Below are 27,010 nucleotides of genomic sequence, written 5' to 3'. Positions count from 1 at the left end.
CTGGCTGTATTCCCTGCGTTGTACAATACAGGGCACATTTTATTTCTTAACTCTGGTTTTTTAATCCCTGTCCTGCCCTCCCTACTTACTGATATGCTATACCTCAGCTACAATCTACTAGAATTATTTTAAGCACCCACACCTTTTAAAAAAAATTTATACCTATTTTTGATACCTCTTTTGCATTAGAATTATTTGTCACTTAATTTACCTTTATATCCAACCGGAAATAGAGATCTTGCTTAAGCTTCTTGGTGTCTCTCATCTGCAGAACAGTGCCCTGCACATGGACAAATGTTTGTAGGTACTAATGTTTGCTAGTGACAATGCTATTCCTATTTAACAGGTAGGAAAACCAAATAGATTAATAAAATTATGTTGTTCTATGTCACACCCTGTAATTTAGGAGACTGGAAATTTTAAACATCAAACATCAAGATCTAAGGAAACTCAATTAATGACCATAAAATTAATTTTTATAAACTTCTACTGAAAGTAATTTTGAAATGATATATAAAATTTAGCACCAATGATGAAATCTGTATGGCAAGTGATCTATCTGTCTTTGAGTATTTTAATATCATGTCCTTCTGGAATCTTCCAAGGATTCTGAGGGTACTTTCATCAGGCAAGAAAAGAAATCAAATATGTGGATCTAATTATGTTGAATTAACTTGTTTTGTGATCTGTGACTTGGGATATCCTCTGCATCTGACAGTAATTTCCTCATAAAGTACATATGCAGTTAGAAAAATATTCTTAGTTTTCATCAATGAAGTTGTATATAGTAAGACCTTACAATATTTTAAAAATATACTTCTGTAAAGTCTTACTGAAGCAGACACAAGTAGTTTTTGTACTTAACATACTAATTTTGATAAATGGTAAACTTGCTTTTGAAACCTCTGCATACGTGTTACTTTTACTTTATCAGAGCAGTCCTACAAAATAGTATGATTAGTATGTTTAATACTCAAGGGGAAAAGTATCTAGCTATTTAATATTATTAATTGATAGTAGCTGATGATCAGTTCAGGAAAAAAGAGTCCATGGTGCAGGAAGGGGGAACCCAGATGGAGCCTAGTAGACTCCCTTTGTTGATGAGAGTCCAGGGAGACAAAGATCATCGAGTTCTCAGCACAGAGCACCAGAGAGATGAAAGCTGCAAAGAAAGAACCGCTGAGATCTGCAGAGAAATCTGCAGCCACAGGAAGAATGACATCATACTAGTAAGGAAGAAGTAAAATTATGTTTATTTAAAGATGACATGTAGAAAATCTAATGGATACTACAAAAAAAGTTAGAACTAATAAGTGATTTTAACAAGGCTTCAGGGTACTACATACTAGGAAAAAATAATTGGTGATTTAAAAAAAATTAGTTAAAATTTTAAAATAGTGACTACATACCATGTACAAGACTATATTCTAAAACTATAAAACATTGCTGAGAATAAAGACCTGAATAAATAAAAGAGTTAAACCATATTCTTGGGCTGGAATACTTAATATTGTTAGAATATCATTTCTGTCCAAACTGATCTATATACTCATTGCAATCTCCATCAAAATCCCACCAGGATTTACAAAAAATTTTTTTGGATAGAAATTGACAAGCTAATTCTCAAATTCATATGGAAGTACATAGGACTTATACTGGGCAAAATAATATTGAAAAAGAAAAACAAGGTTGGAGGGTTACCACTACCTGATAATAAGACTTATTAAAGCTAAATAACATTCAGGAATGTTTCCATACATATGTACAATTGATTTTTGACAAAGGTGCGAAGTGGAGACAAGTTAGTCTTTTCAACAATGGTAATAGACTGTCTGTCTGGGTATTGATGTGCAAAAAAAAAAGTGTTAATCCATATCTCAGCCCATATACAAAAATTAACTGAAATTGGATCACAGATTTAAATATAAAATCTATGATTATAAAGCTTTTAGAAGAAAACATAGGAGGAACCCTTTGGATTAGATACAAGTTGTCTGGTATCTACAACACATTTTAAGGAACTCTCAAAAAGTCAGTGAGTGGAGGAACTCGATCTTCTGTACAGTGCTGTTGGGAATGTACAATGGTACTGCCACTCTGGAAAATAGTTTGGCAGTTTATGAAAATCTTAACATAAGCTTGCCATTCCACCCAGCAACCTCAGTTACAGGCAGTCTGCAACATTAAATTCACATTGTTCTGGATGATATACAAATTTACTCCACATTTCTTTCCTGTGGTTGTCATAACAAATTACCTTAAAATAACAGAACAAAACCAAATTGCCTTAAAATAACAGAAATTTATTTTTTCACAGTCCTGGAAGGCAAAGGTCCAAAATCAAGGTGCTGGTGAGGCTGCACTCCCTCTAGAGTTCTAACAAAGAATCTGTTCTTTGCCTTTTCCAGCTTCTGGTGACCCTCAGCATTTCTTGCTTAATGGCCACGTCACTCCAGTATCTGCCTCTATGATCTCATTTCCTCCTCCCCTTCTCTGTGTCTTTTCCTCTTTGTATCTTATAAGGGCACCTGTGATACCATTTAATGTCAACACTGATAATCCAGGATAACTTCTCCAGATCTAGAAATTAATCACATTATTTTGTCATATAAGGTAATAGTCACTCTTTGGGTCTATAATGTACTGTATGTAGGTTCCAGGGATTAGGATCTGGATGTGTCTTTTTTAGAGCCACTACTTACCTCACTACAGTCCACCCTCTGACCCTTCAAATTCAGGATTATGTCATGTGTAAAATGTATTTACTCCATACAAACATCCCTGAAGATCTCGACACATTACAACATCTGCTCTAACTCTAAAATTTCTTAAAAATATCATCAGCTCCAAAGTTCAGATCTCCTCATCAAAATCATACAAATCAGGTATGGTTGAGACTCTGCGTATGATCCATCCTGGAGCAAAATTCCTCTCAATCTGTATAGCAGGAGAGGATACAGAGAGAATGAGGCAGAAAAAAAAAAAATGAAGAAATAAAGATGGAAAACTTTCCAAATTTATTGGAAAAAAAATATTGAATATGACAAAACACAAGTTTAACAAGAACATCATAGTAAACTTTCTGAAAACCAAAGCTAATCTTGAAAGTAGCCAGAGGAAAATAACACATTACATACAGAGAAATAACATTTGAACAAACTGTTGACTTCTCATCAGAAACTATGGAAGTCAGAAGGCAGTGGAATAACATGTTTACAGGACTGAAAGAAAAAAGTATTGGTAATCAAAAATTCTCCATCCAGCAAAAGTATCATTTAAGAATGAAGGAGTGAGCAATAAACCTTGCACATCCACACTAGAAATCATGCACAGGGAAATGATACCAGAGCAAACTTGGATATCTTGGAAGTAATGAAGTATGTGAGAAACGATCAATTTCTTATTAGAGAGGATTTTTTCTCTCTTTCTTTTAATTCATTTAAAATATGTAGGAATGTTAAAATTTTAAATTTAATGTTAAAATAATTTTTATATGTAAGAAATTTTAACATTTTCTCAGGTTTATATTGTATACATGTAATGCATATAACTATAGCATAATGGACCATTGGTGCTTCGGTGGGAGCACGGAACTATACTATTTCAAGGTTCAACGTGCTACACCTAAAAAGACAAAACTTCATATAAAATGGAATTCTAAAAAATGTTCAATTAATTCAAAAGTAGGCAGAAAGGGAGGAGCAGAGGCTCAAGAAACAGAGGGGATAAACAGAAAACAACATTACATGGTACATCAAAATTCAATCATATAAATAATTATATTAAATTTTAATATATTCCAATCTAAAGAACTTCAAACTAAAGGAACAAGTTATCTATTAAAGATTTTCTTTGAATCTTTAATATGATGATAGTAAAAGCATGTTAAAAGGTATGTCATGCAAATAATAAATGTAAGAATATTAAAAATTTGACTATATTAATATCAAGTAAAATAGAGGTTAAGACAAAGACTATTACCAGAGATATTTCATAATGTTCGAGTCAAATTATCAGGAGGATTTAAATGTCTGTGCACCTAAAACTGAGTTTAATAACACTTTCTCAACATTTGATAGAACAAATAAGGAAAAAAGGGCAAATAAATATCTGAGCAATCTTGTCAACTATGTTGTCCTAATAGTTCAACAACTAACCCCAGCACCTGTAGTATATTTATGCTTTTAAATTACGACATCGTGTATACTTTGAGTGATATGAAACAATGGATAATAGATGGGGCAAAGATTTATAATTGATGGATTTAGATGGAAATCACTGTACAAGGCAGGGCAAAAAGCAGGCCTGATCAGTGGCTTGATTCCAGTCATTCTCATCAGTGGGTGGATTCTTACCTTGGGCATTAGTGACCCAGATTCTTCAGTTACCAGCCATGATTTGCTTGCACAGCTCATGGCCCTAAAAGAGGGACATCTGCAATCTGCCGGTATGTAGTCTACTTCATGGCAAACAGACCATTGACAAGGCCATCAGCAGATGACAAGTTTCGGTATAAATATAACAGTTCTAGTCCTTTGGAGTATTTGTCTAAAGCAGGAGTTTTCTTTAAAAGGCCAGATTGTAAAATAACTCTGCATTCTACATGTATTACCTCTGTCATTCTAGTGCAAAAACATCCATAGATAATACATAAATGAATGGGCATGATTGGTCCACAGTTATAGTGACCCCTCAAAGTAGAGGTGACAGCTTTCCATTATCCTGCTGTGTTGACTGGTCCTTAGGTTTGTCCATCCACAGTTTTTGTTGGTGCTGTGCAGCTGCCCTGGGCCGGCGGACACCATCACTTTTCATTTTAGCCAAACCATCAATCAGGCATTTAAAGGAAACTCTGTGATTCAGGGGCTTATAGAACCAGTGGCATTGCTTCAGGCAGTAGAGTGGGTGGTAAAGTAGTGGTAAAAACAAGGTGCTCCTAGGGCCATTCTGGAACATATTCTGGAATATACCATTCCCACTTGACTAGCAAGCCCTGTCGGGCCCCTCCCACCGTGCTCATCATCAGATTTGAGTTGACTCATCCCAGTGTGGGTTTGGAAAATCACAAAGCCTCCATGGGTCAGTTGTTCAGTTACAAGAACCTGGTAGCAGGTTAGTAGCTGCCATCTAAAAAAAGGGAGCGTACTTGGTTGCTGGATCAGGCAGGTGGCGATGTTGTACTGGGATAACACCGCTGTGTACTTCAGCAGCCATTAAGTCTCTACCTCAACTTTTTCCTACTGGGATTCTGTTGTTTCTATTACATAACATGGGAAGGCACTGGAAGCCTAGTACGTGAGCTGTTGCGGGCTTGTCGCATTGTCACCTCGATCTACATGGCAGAGGATACCCCCTGACACTTAAAAGCGTGTAAGTACAATCAATTAAGCCATTAATACTAGTTATACATTTATCAACATAAACGACAACAATAGTACACCCGCAAGGTCATCTTAGCTCCTCTTCCCTGCTGTGAACTGTGCTTACACTTCGTTCCAGGGTATTTTTCCTCCTATGAGGGCATGGGCTGTTTCCCCCTACACGAGAACATGGACGAATGTGTTTAAGGGGCACATGCCAGTTTTTCCAGTGACGGCTGCCAGGGGATCTCATTATCCCCTGTCTTGGTGGCAGGGGAGGCTAGTCTGTAGATACTATGGGGGCAGCCAGGAGCGTTGGCCTTTTTTCCTCACTTGGCCAAGTGTTGGTGCCAGTTATTTCCTGATAAGCAGTGCTGTGCTCACCAGCTTCCAGCGAGTGTCCAGGCACCACAGCCCCTTTCTTTCTGCCCCCACTCCCATCACTGCCGCGGTTCACACTGCACTCCTTGGAATTTGGGCCACCCCTCATCCTTGTCTCCACTCAAGTTCAGGCTGCAGCAGGAGCCGGCTGCACTAGCACTGCTGGCTTTGTGGTGTTTAAGTTTACAAGGTGTCACATTCGCTTTTTTTGTTTGTTTAGATTTTTATTGAAATAACCATAGGTTCATAGGCACTTGTAAGAAATTGTACTAAGAGATCCCATGTACACTTTACCCAGTTTATCCCAATGGTAACATTTTGCAAAACTAGACTATATGACAACCAGCATATTGACATGGGCATAATGCACTGATCTTTTTCAGATTTTACCACATGTGCTTGTGCTTGTGTGTGTGTGTTTGTGTATGTGTGTGTGTTTAGGTGTATATAATTTAATCACATGTCGGTTTGTGTATCCACCACTGCTGTCAAGATACTGAACATTTCCCTCATGTTACCCTTTTATAAGTAACATAACTTTTACTGTTCGTTGAAACATCCATCCGGACTATTTACAGTTTGGGGATATTATGAGTATGTTACGTGAACGTAGTTTTCATTTCTCTGGCATAGATGCCCACGAGTTCAGCATGCTGCTTATTTGATAGCTCATTTTCGAATTTCTAGCACCTAGAAGAGTGCAAAACATGTAATAGGGTTCCCATGAATGCATTATTGGATAAATAAATGAATCTGAAGAATTGATATGGGGAGGGAGTAGGCAGATGAGATAGAGGGTGTGTGTGGATTATCTGTCTTTACCACATCTCCATTCTAAGCATCTTATTCTCAAGCAAACTTATTGCCATTAACATAACCTCATCTGAAGGCTTGGACCTTGGCTAGTTAGTTTTTGTGATATGGGACTTGTCTTTACGGTTTTGATTGCCATTCTTACAGGCTTGTGAAAGAATAGTACTCTGGGATTTGAGACTTTTTATCCAAGTACTCTCTGCTTTCGGGTTTTCTTTCTTTTTAAAAGAGAGTTGGAAAGGGAATTAGTAATTGAATCATTCGGCATATATTTGCCTACAGAAACAAAAACAATGGTTTAAAAAAAAAAAAACAACCCAGGGTTTATTTTTCTCACTTTACAAGAAGGCTGCTGCCAGTTTTGGTACAACGTCTCAGTGACTTTTTTTGTTCTTTTTCTTGTGATCGCTTTATAATTGCCACTCCAGTGGGCATCATTTCTGAATTCAAAGCAGTAAGGTGAATTCAAGGAGTAAGGACAGCTTCAGTGATGTTAATTCCTTTTGTCAAGAAAGTGGATACTTTTCAACACCTGCTGTAAGAGAGGCTTTGGGAAGCACATAGGAAGTATCTGTAGTGGTGGCAGGTGAGGGAGTGAAGGTTGGAGGTTGGGTGTTCTATTTGCCATCCACTAGTTACATCTATACAACCATAAATCAAGGTATAGAACATTTTCATCATCTCAGAAAGTTTCCTCCTGCCCTTTTCAGTGAATCTTCTGCCCCACTCACACTTTAGGAAATCATTGCCATTACTTCATTTTTAGAAAAGAGTGTCTTTTATGTAATTTCTAAGGTTTGGTGTGGGGCTGGGGGACTGCTATTTCTGGTAAGTTTTTTTTTTTTTCTGGCTCCATATTACAGACTTCAGGCCAGTATCAGAGTCATTATCTGAGTTCTAAAACTGCAGAATTCTTGGTCATGTCTCCCCTAAGACCTCCCAGCACCTCCTGAATCGTAATTCTGAAGGTGGGACCGACGGATCTGTATTTCTTACAAATAATCTAGGTGCTTCTTAGTCTACTAAAAGTTAGAGAATCTCTGCTTTAGATTTTAGGATGTTAAAATAACGCTGAATTTTAAAATTGCTATTATTAGTTAATTGGGATTGGGGGGTAAATTTGCGGCATAAATTGGGAGCGTTGTGCGATGCTCATTTCTGTATCTTAGATGCTTAAATGTAGTAACACTTAATTCTAGTGCTGAAATACTCTTGTTTTATATGAAATTTGAATTCAGCCTGTTCTGTGAATGAAATATACACTCGAGGTTTTTTTTTCTTTTGGTTGTTTGTTTTGATAAAATGTTGGATGTAATGATTCCATATATGTCTGCTATGTTAGATTTTGGTTGCCCCCAATATTGTTTGGATGAGTAAATCAATGAAATTGATTTAGATTGCTGAAAAAAATACTTGTATAAATTAGAATTACTGGCATATAGCTGCAGTATGTTTTAAGGAACAAATACTTCAGCTTTCTACACGCATAATTGGTTTCTCATAGCCAAATTTTACATCATTACAATAAGAAGCAAGTGTGAGATGTTATAAATATGCCAAATAATACATTTAAAGAGCAATAAATTATATAACCTAATAGAAATTTGCAAAACATTTAATTAAGCACTCTGTATTTCTTATTTGTATCTCATTAGTTAAGAATTCTGACATTTGCTTATTTAAAAGCTCCAAATTGATAATAATGAGTGTCCTAATGAGGGTTCCCAGTCTTTCTTATTTTTAATAAAGTATGAAAAACCACCCAACTTGTTTGATAACATGAACAGTTGTATCATTTTGCATTTTGTGGATAGGCGACTTGTTATCCTCTGTAATGTTATTTAAAGGATTAAACTTTCTCTAGTTTCTTGACAGCTGATGTCTTTAGCAACTCTTCTCTGCTCGTTTATGTATCCTGATGTGTCTTTAAGGTCACAGAGCAGAATCACTTCTCTAATAGCAGTTTTCTAAGTAAGCTTTTAGGTGGAATTCTGTCTTCTTGCCTTGATACTGTTTGTTAGCACCACCTCATATCAGAAGTATTCTTAAAATGAAAGAAGGAAACTTCTTTTCATTGACAGACCAGGAAGTCATCTTGATTATAAGTGTTTTGGAAAAAGGTTTTAGATGACATGGTTTAGTTCCGCTGTGGATGGAACATAAGTTACTCAGTAAGCCTGAAGATAGTTTTCTTTATATATTTGATTCTGGCTTGTGTTAATACATTTGATACTATAATATTAAATTTGTCTGGTACTGTGTTTCTTTTCTCTTGCTTCTGCTGTTTACACTTTTCTTTGTCCTACCCCTTCCTTTTCTCCTGCTTTTCTATAAGTCGTTTAGCTGAAAGTTAGTGTAAGTGAAGTAGAGAGGTAAAGCACTTGAGGAATGACTTTTTATTCGTAATTCTAGAATTGCTGGGAGTTAAATTTCTCAGTGTAAAGAATCAGGAGATTCTTTAATTATAACATTAATGTGTCATTTGGATGTGTCACAGTAATTGAAATGGGCAGACATGTGGCTCAGTTTGGGGTTTATCCATGTATTGATAATTTTGGTCTGTCAGTTGTCTAGCAATGAAATATCCTGTTTTGATGTAAGACTCAAATTTCTTTTTTATTTCAAAGATTCCAGGCTTTTGTACTTTGATGAATACTTATAGCTTTTGCTTGTAGCATATTTCTGAAGTATTAGTCAAGATTTTAAGCTGAATTTAGGCTTATTTGAAGATTGCATACACTGAAAATTGGCTTCTTTGACTGCTTGAGGAGTTTTACTCACAAGTTTTAAATCCTGCTCACAAACATCTTATCTTTATTTTACCATACTTTTTTGTCTGGGTTATTTTTTTTAAAGCACGGTTTGATATTTGTTTTACGTGATGAAAAATTATTTTAGTTTATCATTTAGTCAACATAGAAATCTTTCTTAAGTATCTGTGATTTGCCTTTTTTAAAAAAGGCTGTGGTTAGAACAATATGGAATTTTACTTAGCTGTCTTTTTTAAGTATAAAAGAAAATAGAGACATTTTTGTTCAAGTTGTCATTATTAGACTGATATCAAGATAAAAGTAATAAATTCAGTTTGCTAATTTGAAAATACTGGGACTTCTGTATTTCAGTACCTGATAAATGTCATACAATTTAGTGACTAACTTTACCTAGATCAAGTTTGTGGCCAGTCAGTTTTTCTGTGAATTTTTTTTTTACAAACATAGCTGCATTCATTGATTTACATATATTTTCTATGGCTACTTTGTCACTGGAAGGGCAGGGAAATAGCTGAGAGAGACCGTATGGCCTGTAGTGTTTGCCAACCACTGCAAATACATAAGTTTTTTCTCTTTTTTTTCATTGTTATCAGAGTGGTTTTTTTAATTGAATAAGTATGACATGTAACATTGTGTAAATTTAAGGTGTACAGCTTGTTACTTTGATACATTTATACATTGCAATGTGATTGCCATTGTACCCATATTTATCACATTATATAACTGTACAATATTATTGTCTATATCAGTATACTGTGCATTAGATCTCTATGGCTTATTTACTACTCGTTACAAGTTTGTACCCTTAAACACGGTCAGTCTTATCCCCGCCTCGCATCCCCTGGTAACCACCATTTTACTCTGTTTTTTACAGGTTTGCTTTTCTTAGATTTCACATATAAGTGATACTGTAAAGTTCTTTCTCTGTCTGACTTACCACGTTTAGCATTATGTGTTCAAGGTCCATCCATGCTGTCACAGTTAGGAGGATATCCATTTTTCTCATGGCTGAAATATTCCATTGTGTATATATACATGCCACATCTTTTTTCTCCATTCGTCCGATGATGGACATTTGGATTGTCATTTGGGTGTTTTGAGACATTTTCTCTTCCCACCTCTCTTCAGGGTCCTACATCTGTGTCTGTTGAAGAAACTTCTACTTCACTTTCCTTCAACTACCCTCATCTCCACTGCAAATCCATTCCCCTGCATTCACTCCCACAATCATCCTTCCAGAATTGAAATCTTGACTCCCTATTTCTTAAATAAAATCCAGACACCTCTTGCACTGGCTTTTGCTCACTCTCATGTTGTTTCTGACATACTGAACTACTTGCTCATCATTTCCATCTTATATCTATGCATCTATGTCAAAAGTAGAATATCTGCATATATCTAAATTAGAAAGTCCATCACTCCTTTCTTTGCAAGTATATCCTACTTCAAAACTCAATTCCAGAACCCAGAGCTATTCAGATCATGTGTTTTTGGTGCCACTCCTAACCCTCTACCCTCTTGAACATCTCCTTTTCACCTCTCAGAAGCAGATTTCATATTTTCCTTCCTTTTTGTTATCACTGTGCCTCAAATGTAAGATAGTTATTTCATTTTCATATGTTATATTTTTGCAGATTTCTTATGTCTTTTCTTCCTGGTAGGCTGTGAGCCCAGGGATGATTTCTTATCCACCTCTTTGTTCCTAGTGTTTATTAGCATGGTACCCAGTGAGTATTCGTTGAGTGAATGATTGGATTAATAACTTCACCTGCATTGTATAATGTATGTTTTAATTTTTACTCTTCTGTGCTTTTTTGGAAGGTAAATTCCTTTAAAGAAATGAACATTATCCATATATCTTTTTTTTTTTTAATATAGCTCTATAGGGTGAAACCACCTAGGTCCTGTTTTCTGACTTGGCACTCTATACAGCAAGGGACAGAATTCCCTATTGTAAATCTTATCAAATCCCTTATGTGGAGTTTTGATCAGTATTCACCATGAATCTAATCTTTAGAAGAAACATTTTGAAAATATAATCTGATGTTAGGTAAATTTGGTAACCAGGCAGGCATATCTTTTTTAAAATTAATTAATTAATTAATTATATTTTATTTTATTATTTATTTATTTTTTGGCTGCGTTGGGTCTTTTTTGGCAGATTCTTAACCACTGCGCCACCAGGCAAGTCCCCACGCAGGCATTTCTGTTCATATTTAGTAATATGTTTGTGATATTCTTAGGTAAATCCAAATAGTTTCAATCATTTTTTGTTTTTCCTTGTTTCATTTCTAGGTACAAGACATATGCTTCAGCCATGACTGTCGCTGGGTTGTGGTCAGTACACTCCGGGGGACTTCCCACGTTTTCCCAATCAACCCTTATGGTGGCCAGCCTTGTGTTCGAACACATATGTCACCACGAGTCGTAAATCGTATGAGCCGTTTCCAGAAGAGTGCTGGTCTGGAAGAGATTGAACAGGAACTGACGTCTAAGCAAGGAGGTCGCTGTAGCCCTGTTCCAGGTCTATCCAGCAGCCCTTCTGGATCACCTCTGCACGGTAAACCCAGTTTTCTCTCTCTCCACTATTCCCAACAATTCTTCTTCCCTTTGTCTTTCATTTTCGAGATCTGGAATAAAATTAACCCATTTTTCTAATTCATTCATACAAAGATAAGATCTTGGGCTCATTTGGGGACCTTCTTTTTTTTTAAAATTTATTTATTTTGTTTATTTATTTTTGGCTGCGTTGGGTCTTTGTTGCTGCGCCCGAGCTTTCTCTAGTTGCGGCGAGTGGGGGGCTACTCTTCGTTGTGGTGCACAGGCTTCTCATTGCGGTGGCCTCTCTTGTTGCAGAGCACAGGCTCTAGGTGCGCGAGCTTCAGTAGTTGTGGTGTGCGGGCTCAGTAGTTGTGGCTCACGGGCTCTAGATCACAGGCTCAGTAGTTCTGGTGCACGGGCATAGTTGCTCCGCAGCATGTGGGATCTTCCCGGACCAGGGATCGAACCCATGTCCCGTGCATTGGCAGGCAGATTCTTAACCACTGCGCCACCAGGGAAGCCCGGGGACATTCTTAATTTATTAAATCATTTAATACATTGAAGTTAATATAGTAATGGTGACCATTACCATGCTACATTAACTCCCTAACTTGTTTTTTTCAACTTTAAATTAAATATTTATTTGTGTGATTATGTTTTAAATACGTCTCTGCCACCAGGCTATTAGTTCTATTAAATGCCCATTCTGTATGAACAGAACTTATTACAGTCCCTGTCAGGCAGAGTAAATGGAGATCTGTTGAATGAATGAACGGATGGATGGATGGATGGATGGAGGAGTGTGTGAGTGAGCAAATATGGAAACAGCAGTCCCCAAGCTCCAACATTCCCTGTTGTGCTGGGAATTCTGCCTTCTAGTTTTTGATAAGTTCTCTCCTTCTTCCCCAATGACTGCCCCCTTCCCCCACCCTAGCAGAGCCCACACCACTCTCCTTGGCCCCAGGGGAAGAACCAGATCTCTTCAGCTCACTTGCCACGCTCAGCTAACTCCCTAAGTTTTTCACTATATAAGAGTTACTTGATGTCATATGTATGTAATATGATGTTCAAGACTATTTTCATAAATTTAGAGATCGAATCTCATATCTATAGATCTTTTCCAGAAAACTCTGGCTTTAACCAGAATCAGTGCTGTAGTTCATTAAGAAATATTTATTGTTGGAGAGGAATAATCTTGAGTCGTATGTATTTTAGAGCAGCATTTGCATTTTACTTTAAAATATTGGGTTGGCCAAAAAGTTCATTTGGGTTTTCGTAAGATGTTACGGAAAAACCCGAATGAACTTTTTGGCCAACCCAATACATCTTTGTGGGATTAATAAAAAACCCACGTATTAGTCAGTATTTTATCTAGAGCAAATAGTTGTGTAACCATCACTCCAACCAATAAAGGAAACATTACTAGAACTCCATTTTTGTGCCCCTTTTCCATAAAAGCAAGCTGTGATTCTGACTTTTAGGGTAATCACTTCCTTACTTTTTAAAAAAGTGAAGTATTCACTTTTTTTTAAAACCGTGTGTGTATATATTCATATATTCAACTTCTTTAACATGTTTGTGAGATTAATTCATGTATTTTTATGTAAGTTTAATTCACTTATTTCCATTGCTCTTACATATTCCATTGTACAAATATATTTTTACTTATTTATCCTTTCTCCTACTGTTGATGTATATTTGGGTGGTTTCTGATGTGGAGCTATTACGTATAATGAAGAGATGAAAATTTTTGTCCTTGTTTCTTAGTGCAAATGTGTGCTTATTTTTGTCTTGTTTTTGTTTTTTAACGTCTTTATTGGAGTATAATTGCTTTACAGTGGTGTGTTAGTTTCTGCTGTATAACAAAGTGAATCAGCTATACATATACATACATCCCCATCTCTCCTCCCTCTTGCGTCTCCCTCCCACCCTCCCTATCCCACCCCTCTAGGTGGTCACAAAGCACCGAGCTGATCTCCCTGTGCTACGCGGCTGCTTCCCACTAGCTATCGGTTTTACATTTGGTAGTGTATACATGTCCATGCCACTCTCTCACTTTGTTTTATTTTTGAATTGAAGTGCTGAATTACAACATATGCGAATCTTGGCCTTGGTAGATAATATCAGAATGGTTGTACCCACCAGAATGAGAGAAGATATTCGTTGACATTAGATGACACTTTGTTTTTTGGAGCATTGCAGTTTCTCCTTGACAGATGACCAATTTAGATTTTTAAGTATAGGGAATTTTATAAAGCGAGATTATGGTTCCTACAGAAAACAACCCTTATTTAATTGATTTGACATTCATACAACATAAAATTAACCATTTAGATGTTAACAATTCAGTGGGATTTATTACATCACAATATTTTGCAACTACCGCTTCTGTCTAGTTCCAAATATATTGTCTTCACCCCAGACGAAAACTGCATATTCTTCTTCTTTTTTGGGGGCTGCACCGCATGGCCTGTGGGCTCTTAGTTCCCCAACCAGGGATCTAGTCCGTGCCCCCTGCATTGGAAGGGCGGAGTCTTAACTGCTGGACCGCCAGGGAAATCCCCCAAACTGTATATTCTTTAAGCAATTCCTCCCCACCCCTCTATCCCCAAGCCCCTAGCAACCACCAGTCTGCTTTCCATCTCAATCTATACCTGTTATGGATATTTCATATAACTGCAGTCATAAAATATGTGACCTTTTGTTTCTGGTTTCTTTCGCGTAGCATAATGTTTTAAAAGTATAGCCACATTGTAGTATGTATCAGTGCTTCATTCCTTTTTATGGTTGAATAATATTCCATTATATGTATGTACCACAGTTTTTTATCCATTCATCCATTGATGGATACTTGAGTTGTTTCTACCTTTTGATTTTGTGGATAGTGCTGTTATGAACATGTGTGTACAAGTACTTGTTTGAATACATCTTTGCAATTCTTCTGGCTATATCCCTAAGAAGTTAAAGAAGCTAAAATGCTTCTGCTTGAACACACATCCTTTTGTAATACCTAATCAATTCAACATATATATTTTTTCTGGAGGAAGTTCTAAGATAGACTGAAAAAATATATTGGTAAATAGAATCCTGGGGAGAAATTCTGCAACTCAAAACAGTTTGGGACCTTTGTTTTCTCCTTAGATGATGTTTTGTCCTTTGGCCCTATTATAATTTTTTTAATATTTATTTTTATTTATTTTTGGCTGCACTGAGTCTTAGTTGCAGCGCACAGGATCTTTCGTTGTGGTGCACAGGCTCCAAAGCACGTTGGCTCTGTAGTTGCTGTGTGCAGGCTCTCTAGTTGCAGCACATGGGCTGTCTAGTTGTGGCGCACGGGCTCTCTAGTTGTGTCACATGGGCTTAGTTGCCCTCCAGCATGTGGGATCTTAGTTCCCCAACCAGGGATCAAACCCACATCCCCTGCATTGGAGGGCAGATTCTTAACTATTGGACCACCAGGGAAGTCCCTGGCCCTATTATTATTTTTTTTTTAGAAGTATTTTTTTTAATTAATTAATTAATTAATTTGTTTTTGGCTGCGTTGGGTCTTCGTTGCTGCTCATGGGCTTTCTCTAGTTGCAGCAAGCGGGGGCTACTCCTCATTGCAGTGCACAGGCTTCTCATTGCAGTGGCTTCTCTTGTTGCGGAGCATGGGTTCTAGGCTCAGGGGCTTCAGTAGTTGTGGCACGCGGGCTCAGTAGTTGTGGCTCGCGGGCTCTAGAGCGCAGGCTCAGTAGTTGTGGTGCACGGGCTTAGTTGCTCCGTGGCATGTGGAATCTTCCCGGACCAGGGATCAAACCCGTGTCCCCTGCATTGGTAGGCGGATACTTAACCGCTGCACCACCAGGGAAGTCCCTGGCCCTATTATTTTCATAAGAACAGTTATTATTCATGTATATTTAGCTAATGATCCATGATCTTTGAGGTTGAAATAAGTCCTGGGTGAAAACTCATTTAAAAAAGTATTGGGACTTCCCTGGTGGTCCAGTGGGTAAGACTCCACGCTCCCAACGCAGGGGGCCTGGGTTCAATCCCTGATCAGGGAACTAGATCATCTACTGCATGCACGCTGTAACTAAGAGTTTGCATGATGCAGCTAAGAGTCTGCATGCCGCAACAAAGATACCACGGCCGTAACAAAGATGCCGTGTGCCACAACTAAGACCCGGTGCAGCCAAAATAAATAAATAAATAAATATTTTTAAAAATAAAAATAATAAAAAAGTATTTAAAATTTTAAAAAAAGTTTAGAAAGCTATGAGATATTCATATTTTCAGCCATTTGCAAGAAATTTTACTTCAGAAATAATTACTTACATTCTTAGGTGTGACTATTTTGTCATATAATTAAATGGTAGTATAGGTTCTTTGAGGGCCTTGCTTTTTGTGTTAAATATTTTTCTTAACTTGAATTTCACCATACACTTTATGGAGCGAGATTTAGTGTGCACATTGGGCAGCTAGGTTGGCCAGAAAACCAGCTGTATTAATAGAAAAATTTGGAAGAATTTATAGTCTTTATATTTATACATCTTCAGAGAGCATTCTTTTGAGCTCCTTTTTTCTTCCTCTTCTTCCTTCTCTAATAAGCATACCACATACCAGGTTCTGTGCTGGGCTTTGGGCATACTGTGCACAGAAATTAAGGTAATCTCTGCCCTTGTCTAAGGGAACAAAACAGATATTGAATGACTGAATGAATACCTTTCAATATATTTTTGCTGAAGGGTGCAAAGCGCCAGTCAATTAAGGATTTGTCATTTGTAAAAGATCAAACAGTTGAAGAGTAATATTGTCAAAATATATTATTTTCTCTCAGCATTATTGTTTTCACAGCTTTCTTCATATTTTTCCATAAAGCTAAGAGAAGGCATCTCAGAGAGGAGATTATAGACAGTTTAGCAGTACTGCAGTTCTTAAATTCCCTTTTGAAAGCAAGGAATTTCAGGAGACGTTTTCCTCCTGATAACACATGCTAAGTTTTTATTATGTTGGAATTTCACCCCCTTTTTCTGTAGTTTTTTCATTTTTAAAGTGCAGACATTAGAGTGATGGTCATTTTTCTTTATGTTCTTTTTGTACCTTACATGTCAAAACAAAATGGGCATTGTTGTTGGTTAGTTCTAAAAATGATGTATTTACAGTTTGTGTGGATAAACAATCTGATGCTAGTCAAAAACAATGTAAACCTTTGAACAGGGAGGGATTCATCTTGAAAATGAATCATGCTTTGGCGGTTATTGCTGTTGTTTGTCTGTGCTCTTTTTAGCAAAGTAAAGGAAACTGTTAAATAACAGTTGATATAAGGATATTTCCTTTTTACTTTCTGGATGCAATCCAGTTTAGGTTAGGATTATTTTATCTATTTGCCATTTTTACTTAACAGAGGATGTTTATTTATTTGAAGTATACTTTCTCTAAATATCTCTTTCATTTCTGGTCTTGTTGCCTGGACCTTAATCTTAAGGGGTTCTTAAGATCCGTGAACATGGATAGGAAAATATTTCATCTTTAGGATTACTATCCTCTACCCAAAAGTAAATGTTTTCTTTCATTATGAATATAGACAACACATGACAGTAATAACAGCAGTACTTGTGACGTTGTCACCAATAAAAACACAGATGTTTTTGTATCACATTATATACAAAAAAATCTTGAAGTGTTTTGTCGAGATGTATTTTGAAATATTGTTTATGCTCACCATTGCTTGGAAATTATATATATATATATATATATATATATAAAATGTAATAATATTACTGATTTTAATATTACATATATTACTATAGCAGAACTTAATTTTTTAAATAAACTGATAGCTATACTTCAGTATAATAGTACGGTTTTCTTTGTAATTCTGTGTATAGTATCCCATGCATTTATAAGTATTATTCTGAGAAAGAGTCCACAGGCTTTTCCATGTTGTCTAAGTAGTCCATGACAAAAATGATTAAGAACCTCTTATCATCATTTCTTACCTCATCTGTTTCTGTAGCCTCCAGCCTTCATTTTTTCTTTTAACTATCGCAAGCATTTTCTTTGTTAACCGTAACTAGGATAATATTCCGCTTTTCTGCTTTCAGTCTTTCAGCGTCTCACCATGCTTTTAGGATGTTAGGGAAGGTTCCGTCTCACTCTCAGTTTCTTGTCCCACCACACCTACATTTCTGTACCCTTCCCTGAAAATGCCACATGTATTCATTTCCTGGCACCTTTTAAGTTTGCATACTCCTCTCGAAATAATTTTTATTCCCTTGGATGCCTGCTGAAACCCTACTTCATTATGATCTAGCTAAAAGTATCACTTCATCTCTTCAGCCTCTTTTTTTGTTTGTTTTTTATTTATTTATTTTTGGCCGCGTTGGGTCTTCGTTGCTGCACGCGGGCTTTCTCTAGTTGCGGTGAGCGGGGGCTACTCTTCGTCGCGGTGCGCAGGCTTCTCATTGCGGTGGCTTCTCTTGTTGCAGAGCATGGGTTCTAGGTGCGTGGGCTTCAGTAGTTATGGCACGCGAGCTCAGTAGTTGTGGCTCGTGGGCTCTAGAGCGTGGGCTCAGTGGTTGTGGTGCGTGGGCTTAGTTGCTCTGAAGCATGTGGGATCTTTCCAGACCAGGGATCGAACCCGTGTCCCCTGCATTGGCAGGTGGATTCTTAATTGTGCTACAGGGAAGTCCCTCTTCAGCCTCTTTTAAACACCTCTTGATGTTGTATGTTCTGTATCAGTCTTGGTATTGGCACTATGAATGTGATTTTATTATATTTTAATGTTAGTTGTTCGTATTAACATATGTTAATATGTTCATTGACATGCCTGTGTCTCCCAGTAGATTTACCTCCATGAAGAGAGGGTCTTTTTCTTGTTTATATTTGTATCTTGGCACCTCATGTAGTATTTGGTAAAATGTAGATTCTAAGGCTTCAAACCAAAGTTTTCAAAGTTATTAGAACTTAGAAGTTCTAATAAAAACAATTTATTACTTGTCAGAATGAAGAGATTTTCATTCATGGTAACATTGCTTTTCTTTTTAACATCTGTAAGATTCTTTCATTTTATTCAAGAACTATTAATTAGTGTTACTATGTCCAAGCACCGTTCCTGAGCTCTAGGGATACAGCAGTGAATAAAAGAAGAAAACATCCCTGTTCCCATGGAGCTGACTTTCCAGTGGAGGGATATGTATGATGCATAGGATAGATGATAGATGGATGGATGGATGGATGAATGGATGGATGGATTCATGGATGGATGGATGGACAAATGGATGGATAAACAGGTAGTTTTATATGCTATGGAGAAAAGTAAAGGAAGGGGAATAGGGCATGCCTGGAGAAGACTGCAGTATGAAATTAGGATGCTCCTGGCAGGCCTTACTGAGTTGATGACATTTGAATAAAGATCTGATGGAAGTGTGGGAGAAAGTCATGCAGATGTCTGCGGAACGTGTTCCAGGCAGAAGAAATAGTCAGTGTAAAATCCCTGAGCTGGGAATGTGTCTGGAGTGTTCATGGAGAGGCAAGGAGGCCCATGTGGCCAAGGAACAGTGTGCAAGGTGCAGAGTAGAAGATGAGGTCAGAGAGGGAATGCGGCCAGATCATGTCAGCCTTTGACTTTTACTGAGAGTAAAGTGGAAAAGCTGTGGAGGGTTTTGGGTGACGGGGTCAGATTGCGGTTTGACAGGAGCAGAATGGTGATCTGTATTGAGAACGCACCATCTGCAGTCTGACAAGAGTAGAAGTCTAGCGAGACCAGTTAGGAGAGCATTGCAGAAATCCAGGAGAGAAAAGAGAGGAGTCAGGGTGACCAGTAAGGCTTTCGGCCCGACCAGCTGGAAGGGTGCGACTGCCATCACATGAAATGCGGACCATGAGGTTAAAGCAGCTCTGGGGATAGAGACAGATCAGGACTTTTGGACATGTTTAGTTTAAGATGTGTCTTGACCACCTAGTGATGTTAGGCAGGTAGTTGGTTTTATGAATCTGGAGTTGAGTGGGAAGGAATAGGCTGAGAATAAATGTTGGGGAGGCATAGATTAAAAAAAGCCAAAGCAGGATGAGATCACCTAGTAAGTGAATGAGTATGAAAAGAAGATGAAGACGTCCCAGGACTGAGCCTGTGACATAGAAGGAAAACCAACACATGAGAAATCCTATAAGCCAAATGAAGACATTTTTTTTTTTTTCCTGAGAAAAGGGAATGATTAATGTGTTAAATTCTGCTGATAGGTCAATTAAGATAAGGACTGAGAAAAAGATAGAATACCATCAAATTTAGTCATGTAGAGGACATGTGGCTTTGATAAGAGCAAGTTTTGGTGAAGCGGTAGGGGCCTGACAAGAGAGGATTTTATTAAGGACGGGAAGAGAGAAATTGGAGGCCAGTATTGACAGGCCTTTCAATGAGCATTGATGTAAAGGGGAACAGGAAAATGGGGAAAAGTTAGAGGAAAAGGAGGAGATTGCCTCTGTTTTGTCATAGAAATAGGAGGTGGGCATGTTGGCAGGCGAATGGTCCTCTAGGAGATGAGGCATTCCCTTTACCAGTTAGTAAATTTTTGCTGAATGAAGAAACCATTTCTGCCACTATTGTTTATGCTCCAAGCAAATTTAATTACTTGCTTTTGCTTTTCAGCTTCAATCAACACCTTGTTCCTGCATCTGAATTGTTTTCCACTTATTTCTTCAGGTAAACGTGGAATGCATCTTTGAAGCTCAGCTCAGCTCAGCTCACAGTGTGCTTTTTCCCTCTTACCATAAAGTGTCTAACTTTGGTATTTGTTTCTTCTGTAAGCTATTTGTCCATACTCATCACTTACTGCTTTCTACCTATTATTTTCGATGATCTCCATTTTTAAGTGTAACTTCCTTGGGGAGGCAGTTGGAGTTGGAGGACCTGGAGTCTGACTTCCTGTGGTAGAACCTCTGTGACTTTCTGGCTCTGTAAATTTAGACAAATTACTTAATCTACCTGTGCCTTAATTTTCTATCAGTAAAATGGGGATAATAAAATTACCTACCTTAGAGAGTTACTGTGAGGATCAAAGCACTTTGAATAGTGTCTGGCACACATGAAATAACTCAGGAAAAGACTAGCTGCTATGATTAGTTTCATTATTGATACTGTTTATTACTAAGGAGGTATATAGGACTGATTCATTATTCATAGTTTTGTATAGTGGCTCTTATGCAGAAAAGAGAATAAATGAAGAATTCACCAAATAATAAGTGACTGAAATATAATCGTGACCTTATTGTGCATAGGCTTTTGTAGCATAATTAGACTCAATATTGATGAGTTGACTTCTGACGTTGTTTCTGAAATGAAGGTATACCCAACGCAAAATAGAAAGTGAAGGTAGTATTATTTTTTCTTTTTCATCTGTTTTTGCTCATTGTAATACCATACATCAGGAAATATAGTTGGATAAATGAATCTACCCATTCTCTAGCCTTTGCATTTCTTTATTTTGCAAATTAGTTTTCCAGTTTAGGTTCAAGAATATGACAGTCACTATGTGATAGGGCTTTTAAGGAATTTGGGTTTTTTTCCTACTATTTCCATTGCGTTAACAGAGGGGTTCTGGGTTTACTTCTACAGTTCTCGGAAGTGTCGCCTTCCCATTAACTCATTGGTCCCCAGGGGAGGAGTCATTGTTGAGGCACAACTTCAGGCATCTGAATTCCAGATTTTGCTTCTTCTAAATGGAAGTGATGGATGAGACTCTGGACCCTGTAGAGGGGGCCTCTGATTTCTTGGGCTTGAAGCCTCGCTATTTTAATAAACTGCTTCTAAGTAACTGGTAGCATCAACTTTTCTTCCTAGCATCTGTATGAGGCATTCTTTTTTTTTTTTTTTTTTTTACCACTCAGAAACTGTGTTTATAGCTTTCATTTGCTGGTTTATTGTAATTACTTACTTTTGTTGATCAGTAGTTTTCTTGATACAGACCACATCACAATTGTAAATACAAAGCAACCACCCATTTCAGCCTTATATAGTTTCACCTACTTAAGACAGTCAATAATAACGTGATGTTTCTTGACTTCTCTTTCCACATCACCGTTTACTTGTGGATTGAAGTTTCCATTTGTATGTTTTAATTTTTGCCAAGAAAAATCAATCATGTGCACTGTAGCTCTGCTTTAAATTTTATGCCTCATATGACACAGAGTATATATATATATATACAGTATATACATGTAAATGGATAAAAATCTTCTTTTAGGCTCTCTTAGTTTAGTACCTGGGTTTTTTACTGGTTGCATGTACTTTCTTGTAGTTCAGATGAAGTTTTTAATCTATTGTTTTCAAGTCTATTAAAGTTTTCCTAGTGAATTTGTGTCTTTACATCTATACACCAAAATCACGCGTATTTAAAATATTTTCATGTCACTTCCTATTGTTTCTCAGAACAGATGAGTTCTTTAGGGAAAGTGGATTGAAAAGAGAGGCCTTATAATTAATACCATCCTGAAAAGTTCTTTTATTTCAGAAGCCCTAATTGGAGAAACCATGTACTAAATAAAGATAGCATCATTTTTTAATAGACTGTTTTATAGAGCAGTTATAGGTTCACAGCAAAATTGAGAGGAAGTTTCAGATAACATAGTTTTTGAGGAAAATAAAATTACCTGTGGAGTATCTTCTAACACTCTTATATTGTCTCTAAATTATACTTTATATTAAATTCAATACTATAAAAATGGATTAAAGTCTATTTGAATACTTTATCTCTTGTCTGTATTATTTGGAATATGCTACAGTTTTTTCTCTCTCTCTTTTTTTTATTCCTTAAAATAAATGCTGGCTCAGGTAGTTAGCAGTTGGAGCTATACTGTCGTTTTTTGTTTTCCTCTTTACTGTAAATGACATATTTTGTATTTTCTCTATATTTTTAACACTGGCACATCATATACTCCAGGTTTCTTGTTTTGTTTTTAAATGGTTAATGAGACATGCCTCTAGAGGGCGATCTTTTCTAAACTTTCCTGTGATGGTAATCATGGCAACCCTGGCATGAACCTGGTGTACTATGGATGTTGATGTCGTCTAAGATTTTATAATAACCTAGCTTCCTTTTCATGATGTTTTCTATGATGTATTCCTCAAAGTCTTATTAGAGAATTGGACTTTTGAAATATATTACTATCAATTAGTATCTAGTTTTAGTACCCCGTCCAGGTACCTAGCTCCTATGAATGAACGGAGGGAACTCTTTTAGTTAATCATCTGAGTAAGTGGTTTCTATATGTTCTAAAAGTTCCTTTCTTTGTTTCTCTATACATTGCTATTCCAGGACCTATCTCTGTATTTTATGGGACCAGAGTGATTACACTCCACTACTGAGGCATCATTAGGCCTTACACTTAATCTCTGCTTCTCTTTTCTGTTAACATTCATTGTAGTTTTATTGTTTTTGTTTACCTATTCAATATAATTTTTGTATCAAAGCAATGCATATATTTATTATAAAAGTCAAATAATGCCACAATTTTATAAAGAAAAATTGCACTCTCCTGCACCCACTTCTCCCACTCAGAGGCTGCTTCTTTCAGTTCTTCATAATTTATTTCTTGCTGTTTTCTTTTTTTTGCCCCTTTCTGGAAATCATTTTGGTTGGATAATGGATCTCCTACACTGAACCCCTAACTTTCTTTTCTATTTCCTATCTCTTTGTCTTTTTGTTTTACTTTAAGAGAATATACCCAACTTTATCTCCTAACCTTCTTATTAGATTTTTATTTGTGCAACATGTTTTTAATAACCTTTTCTGTGAATGTTTCTCTTATTATCACATCCTTTTCTTATTTCACAGATGTAAAATTGTTTATCTCTTTAAAAGATAGTTATAATTTTTGATGCACTTCTTTGCTCCTGGTAGTATCTCTATTTCCTCTGAGTTCCTTTTTCAGTTTTTTTTTGTGGTCATCATTACCTTTCATCTTGGACTCTCAACCCTGATTGTACATTATAATTTACCTGGGTAGATTAAAAAAGTACTGATGCCTAGGCCCAATCTCAGACTGGTTAAACTAAAATACTGGCCGGAATGTCTAGGAATCCTTGGCTGATCATTCTTATTTTTTATTTTATTAAAAAAATTTTATTATTATTTGATTTATTTTGTTATTTCATATTTATTCAGCTAATCAACACATCCATACTAAAGAACTGATTGGAAGCTCTTTGAGCACGAGTAGCTCATACCAGTTTATAGGTCCAACTGGTCTATCAGTTTTATTGGGGTACCCCCCGATCAATAGTATTTGTAGATCTTTTCACTTTGACTGGTCAGTTTCCCCACGAAGGAATCCTCTAGAAACGTTCTGGCAATAGACTTACAAGTTAGTTTTCAGGGAGTTGATCCTTCAACATTGTTTTAGTCTAGTGATTAGAATAACTAACTACAAGAGGATTTGGCTTCTCTATTTGCACGTTAAGTTAGCCTTACTTTTCCAGTGAGGAAGACAATTAAGTAAGAAAATTCTGGTCAGGTTCCACTGAAAGATTTTTTCAAAATTTGGTTTTAGAAAAATTGGAGGGGGAGAAGAGAGAAGAAATTGGGCTTCTTAGGATACACAGTGACCACTGTCTGCATGAGCGACCCAAATAAACAGATTTAGAAATTATGAGACTTGGGAGTAGCAGCCGTGAGCAGTGTTGAACTTAAAAATCTGAGCAGGAAGTAAAAATATGACTGCTGGCTTATAGTTTGTAAACTACAAAAGAGTACGGAGAGTGAGGTCGCTGCTGTGCCAGCGTTACACATACTGAGAAATAGAAACTGTTATGGTTCTTAGCATAATAGGTTCTTAGCATAAAATGACATTTAGAATTTGGAGGAGGATGAGAAAAGGAAAGGGATTTAAGGTTCATTGAACGAGGTATTAACACTGGATGATGTGTTTTTGCAGGTGAGAATATTGAAGCTAGAATGAGGCACAAGAGTGAAACTGTTTCAGAATGGATGGAGTGGAATTATGTGGGCATTGTTGTTGTTGGCCGCTTCAGAAGAGACAGGCCATTCCCTTTTCAGTGTTGAGAATCATCGCTAGTAGGGAATTCTTAACAAATGTTCAATAACATTTCACTCCTGTCCAATTTGGAATGGATTGAAATGTGTACACTTTTGATAAAATCATGGATGAAAGAAAATATAAAACAACAGTACTGATAAATGATTATGGTTTTCTGGCAACAATCCAGCTGATTAAGAAAAAGTGTTTCTGCTAAGGCAGAAGAATTACAGGGAAAGAAGTAGAGTTATCATTCTCCAGTGCCCAGATATGGTGATGGTATCACTCCTCTTTGTGATTTTCATTCTCGAGGACTTTCTGTCAAAGGAGTTTTTATGCAAACAGGTAAATTCATGGTTTTGCTTTTGGAAAAATAAGTTTGGAAGACAAGGACTCGAACTACTTATTAACGTTCATATGTGTACTTTGATTTCTTTCTTTTTCTTTTTTTGTCGGTGAACGATACTCTCTCACAAATTGTTGATAATTTAGGCAGCTAAATTGAGAATGGGTTTCCTGTTTTCTTCTTGAGCAGAACATGTAAGCGTATTTTGATAGAATGATATTTAAATGTTTTTAAGCTGGAAATAAAATATATGTGAGTATAAAAGGTTTTATCTTCCCTGCTGTCAAAAATGCTGATTTGGCTCTTCTGCGCAGTACTCCCATCTTTGTATGGTTGTTAAAATCTGTTGCTCTTTCCCATCTGAAGGAAATGCATCTTTGACACTTCTCATGACCTGAGTCATGATGCTGAAATAGAGCCAGAAAATATCCTTAACAGTCATAAGTAAAAAGAAGGAAGGCTTCCGTGGGGTGGGGGTAAGGGAGCGGGAAGGAGGTTGTGGGGAGCATCTTTGCTATTGCTATTTTAAATTATATCTTTTTGATTATTATGAAAGTTGCTTACATTTTACTACGATCGTTGTTATTCAACAGAAAATACTTTGATTTTAATATTTAATTTTTCCTTAGTATACAGTGTTTAATGTACTGGAAAAAGACCAGTTCTGCAAATGTTAAATTATTTTGAGTCCTCCAAGTCTAAAAACATTACACCTTAAATCTTGCAATTTATTCAGTATTTTATCTTGTTACAGTGTTTCTTTTTATTTCAGTACCAGCTCCCATTTTTCCATATCTTATAGGTTCAACAGTTTAAGTAATAACATTATATTTATTGAATGATGCAGATAAGTTTCTTTTTTTTTTTTTTTCTTGAACAGTGAAGTGCTTCTGTTTGATCTGTTGACATGATACAGAATTCATTGCAAGATAAGCATGGGAGATATGGGTGTGGAATATTTTCAAAAAAGAATTTTAATGAGGATTTATTTATACTTCGGGGAACTCATTTAATCACAGATTTGGTCTAAGTGCTGCTAGATTATGGGATTTTTAATTCTGGGGATTTTGCACTAGGGTTATTAAATGTCTTCACTTCTGAGCACTTAGTCCCAAAACTCCACTCTTCGATTCAGAAGAGTGGGGAATTTTGAGGTTGCTTACGTCTTTAGGAATAACTTGATTCTTAAAGTAAAATCCCAAGATCTTTTTCTTTTATTCTCCTTCTTTATACAAACAGTTTGCATTGTTCCCTCTACTGTTAAGTATAGTGCATTTACTGTCTTGCTTGATTTTTCATTGTGGAAAGAGTGGTAAACTACAATCCTAATGTTTAAAATGAATTAAAAATTGCTGAAACTTCTTAAATATTAAGAGCACCAGCTCTTACAAATTGTCTTCATCCCAAATCTTGGAATGCTGCAAGAATAATAAACTAAGGTAATGAACTTCCCACTTATGGGAGGAGATTTTTAAAATTCATTTTGTAAATTTGGGTTGGCTGTGTGAACAAATTGTGCCAAAAGTATAGTGGAGAGGAGATGCAGACAGAAGATTTTCATACAGTTTATTTCAGTGCTTGTCCCCATACACTTTTATCTCTGGAACTTTTTGGAAATATTTCTTATTTCCCCTTATTTGTATTTTTTTGAATGTCGTTTCTGACTTACCTCCCTTTCTGGGCTTATTTTTGCATCGCAAGGATCCTTGTTCTCAGACAGCTTTAGTATCTTTTTGGAGTAGTGTAGACTGATCTTGTTCTGCATATAGTTTTAGTAACAGTTA

At 36.6% G+C, this 27,010-nt stretch overlaps 1 protein-coding gene across 3 annotated transcripts in view; it reads left to right on the top strand.

Annotated features, from left to right (window-relative positions):
* BCAS3 (BCAS3 microtubule associated cell migration factor) overlaps positions 1 to 27,010 on the top strand; it is a 568,366-nt gene that overhangs the window by 193,948 nt on the left and 347,408 nt on the right. For all 3 annotated transcript variants that reach the window (XM_068530786.1, XM_068530787.1, XM_068530788.1), the window contains exon 15: positions 11,621 to 11,885. In XM_068530786.1, coding sequence (XP_068386887.1) covers positions 11,621 to 11,885 — 265 coding nt within the window. The remainder of the gene's footprint in view (positions 1 to 11,620; positions 11,886 to 27,010) is intronic.

Source organism: Eschrichtius robustus, chromosome 20 (genome assembly GCF_028021215.1).
Source record: "Eschrichtius robustus isolate mEscRob2 chromosome 20, mEscRob2.pri, whole genome shotgun sequence".
NCBI classification, from domain to species: domain Eukaryota; kingdom Metazoa; phylum Chordata; class Mammalia; order Artiodactyla; family Eschrichtiidae; genus Eschrichtius; species Eschrichtius robustus.
Note: the sequence above shows the minus strand (reverse complement) of the source record. Positions and strands in the feature narration are given on the sequence as shown.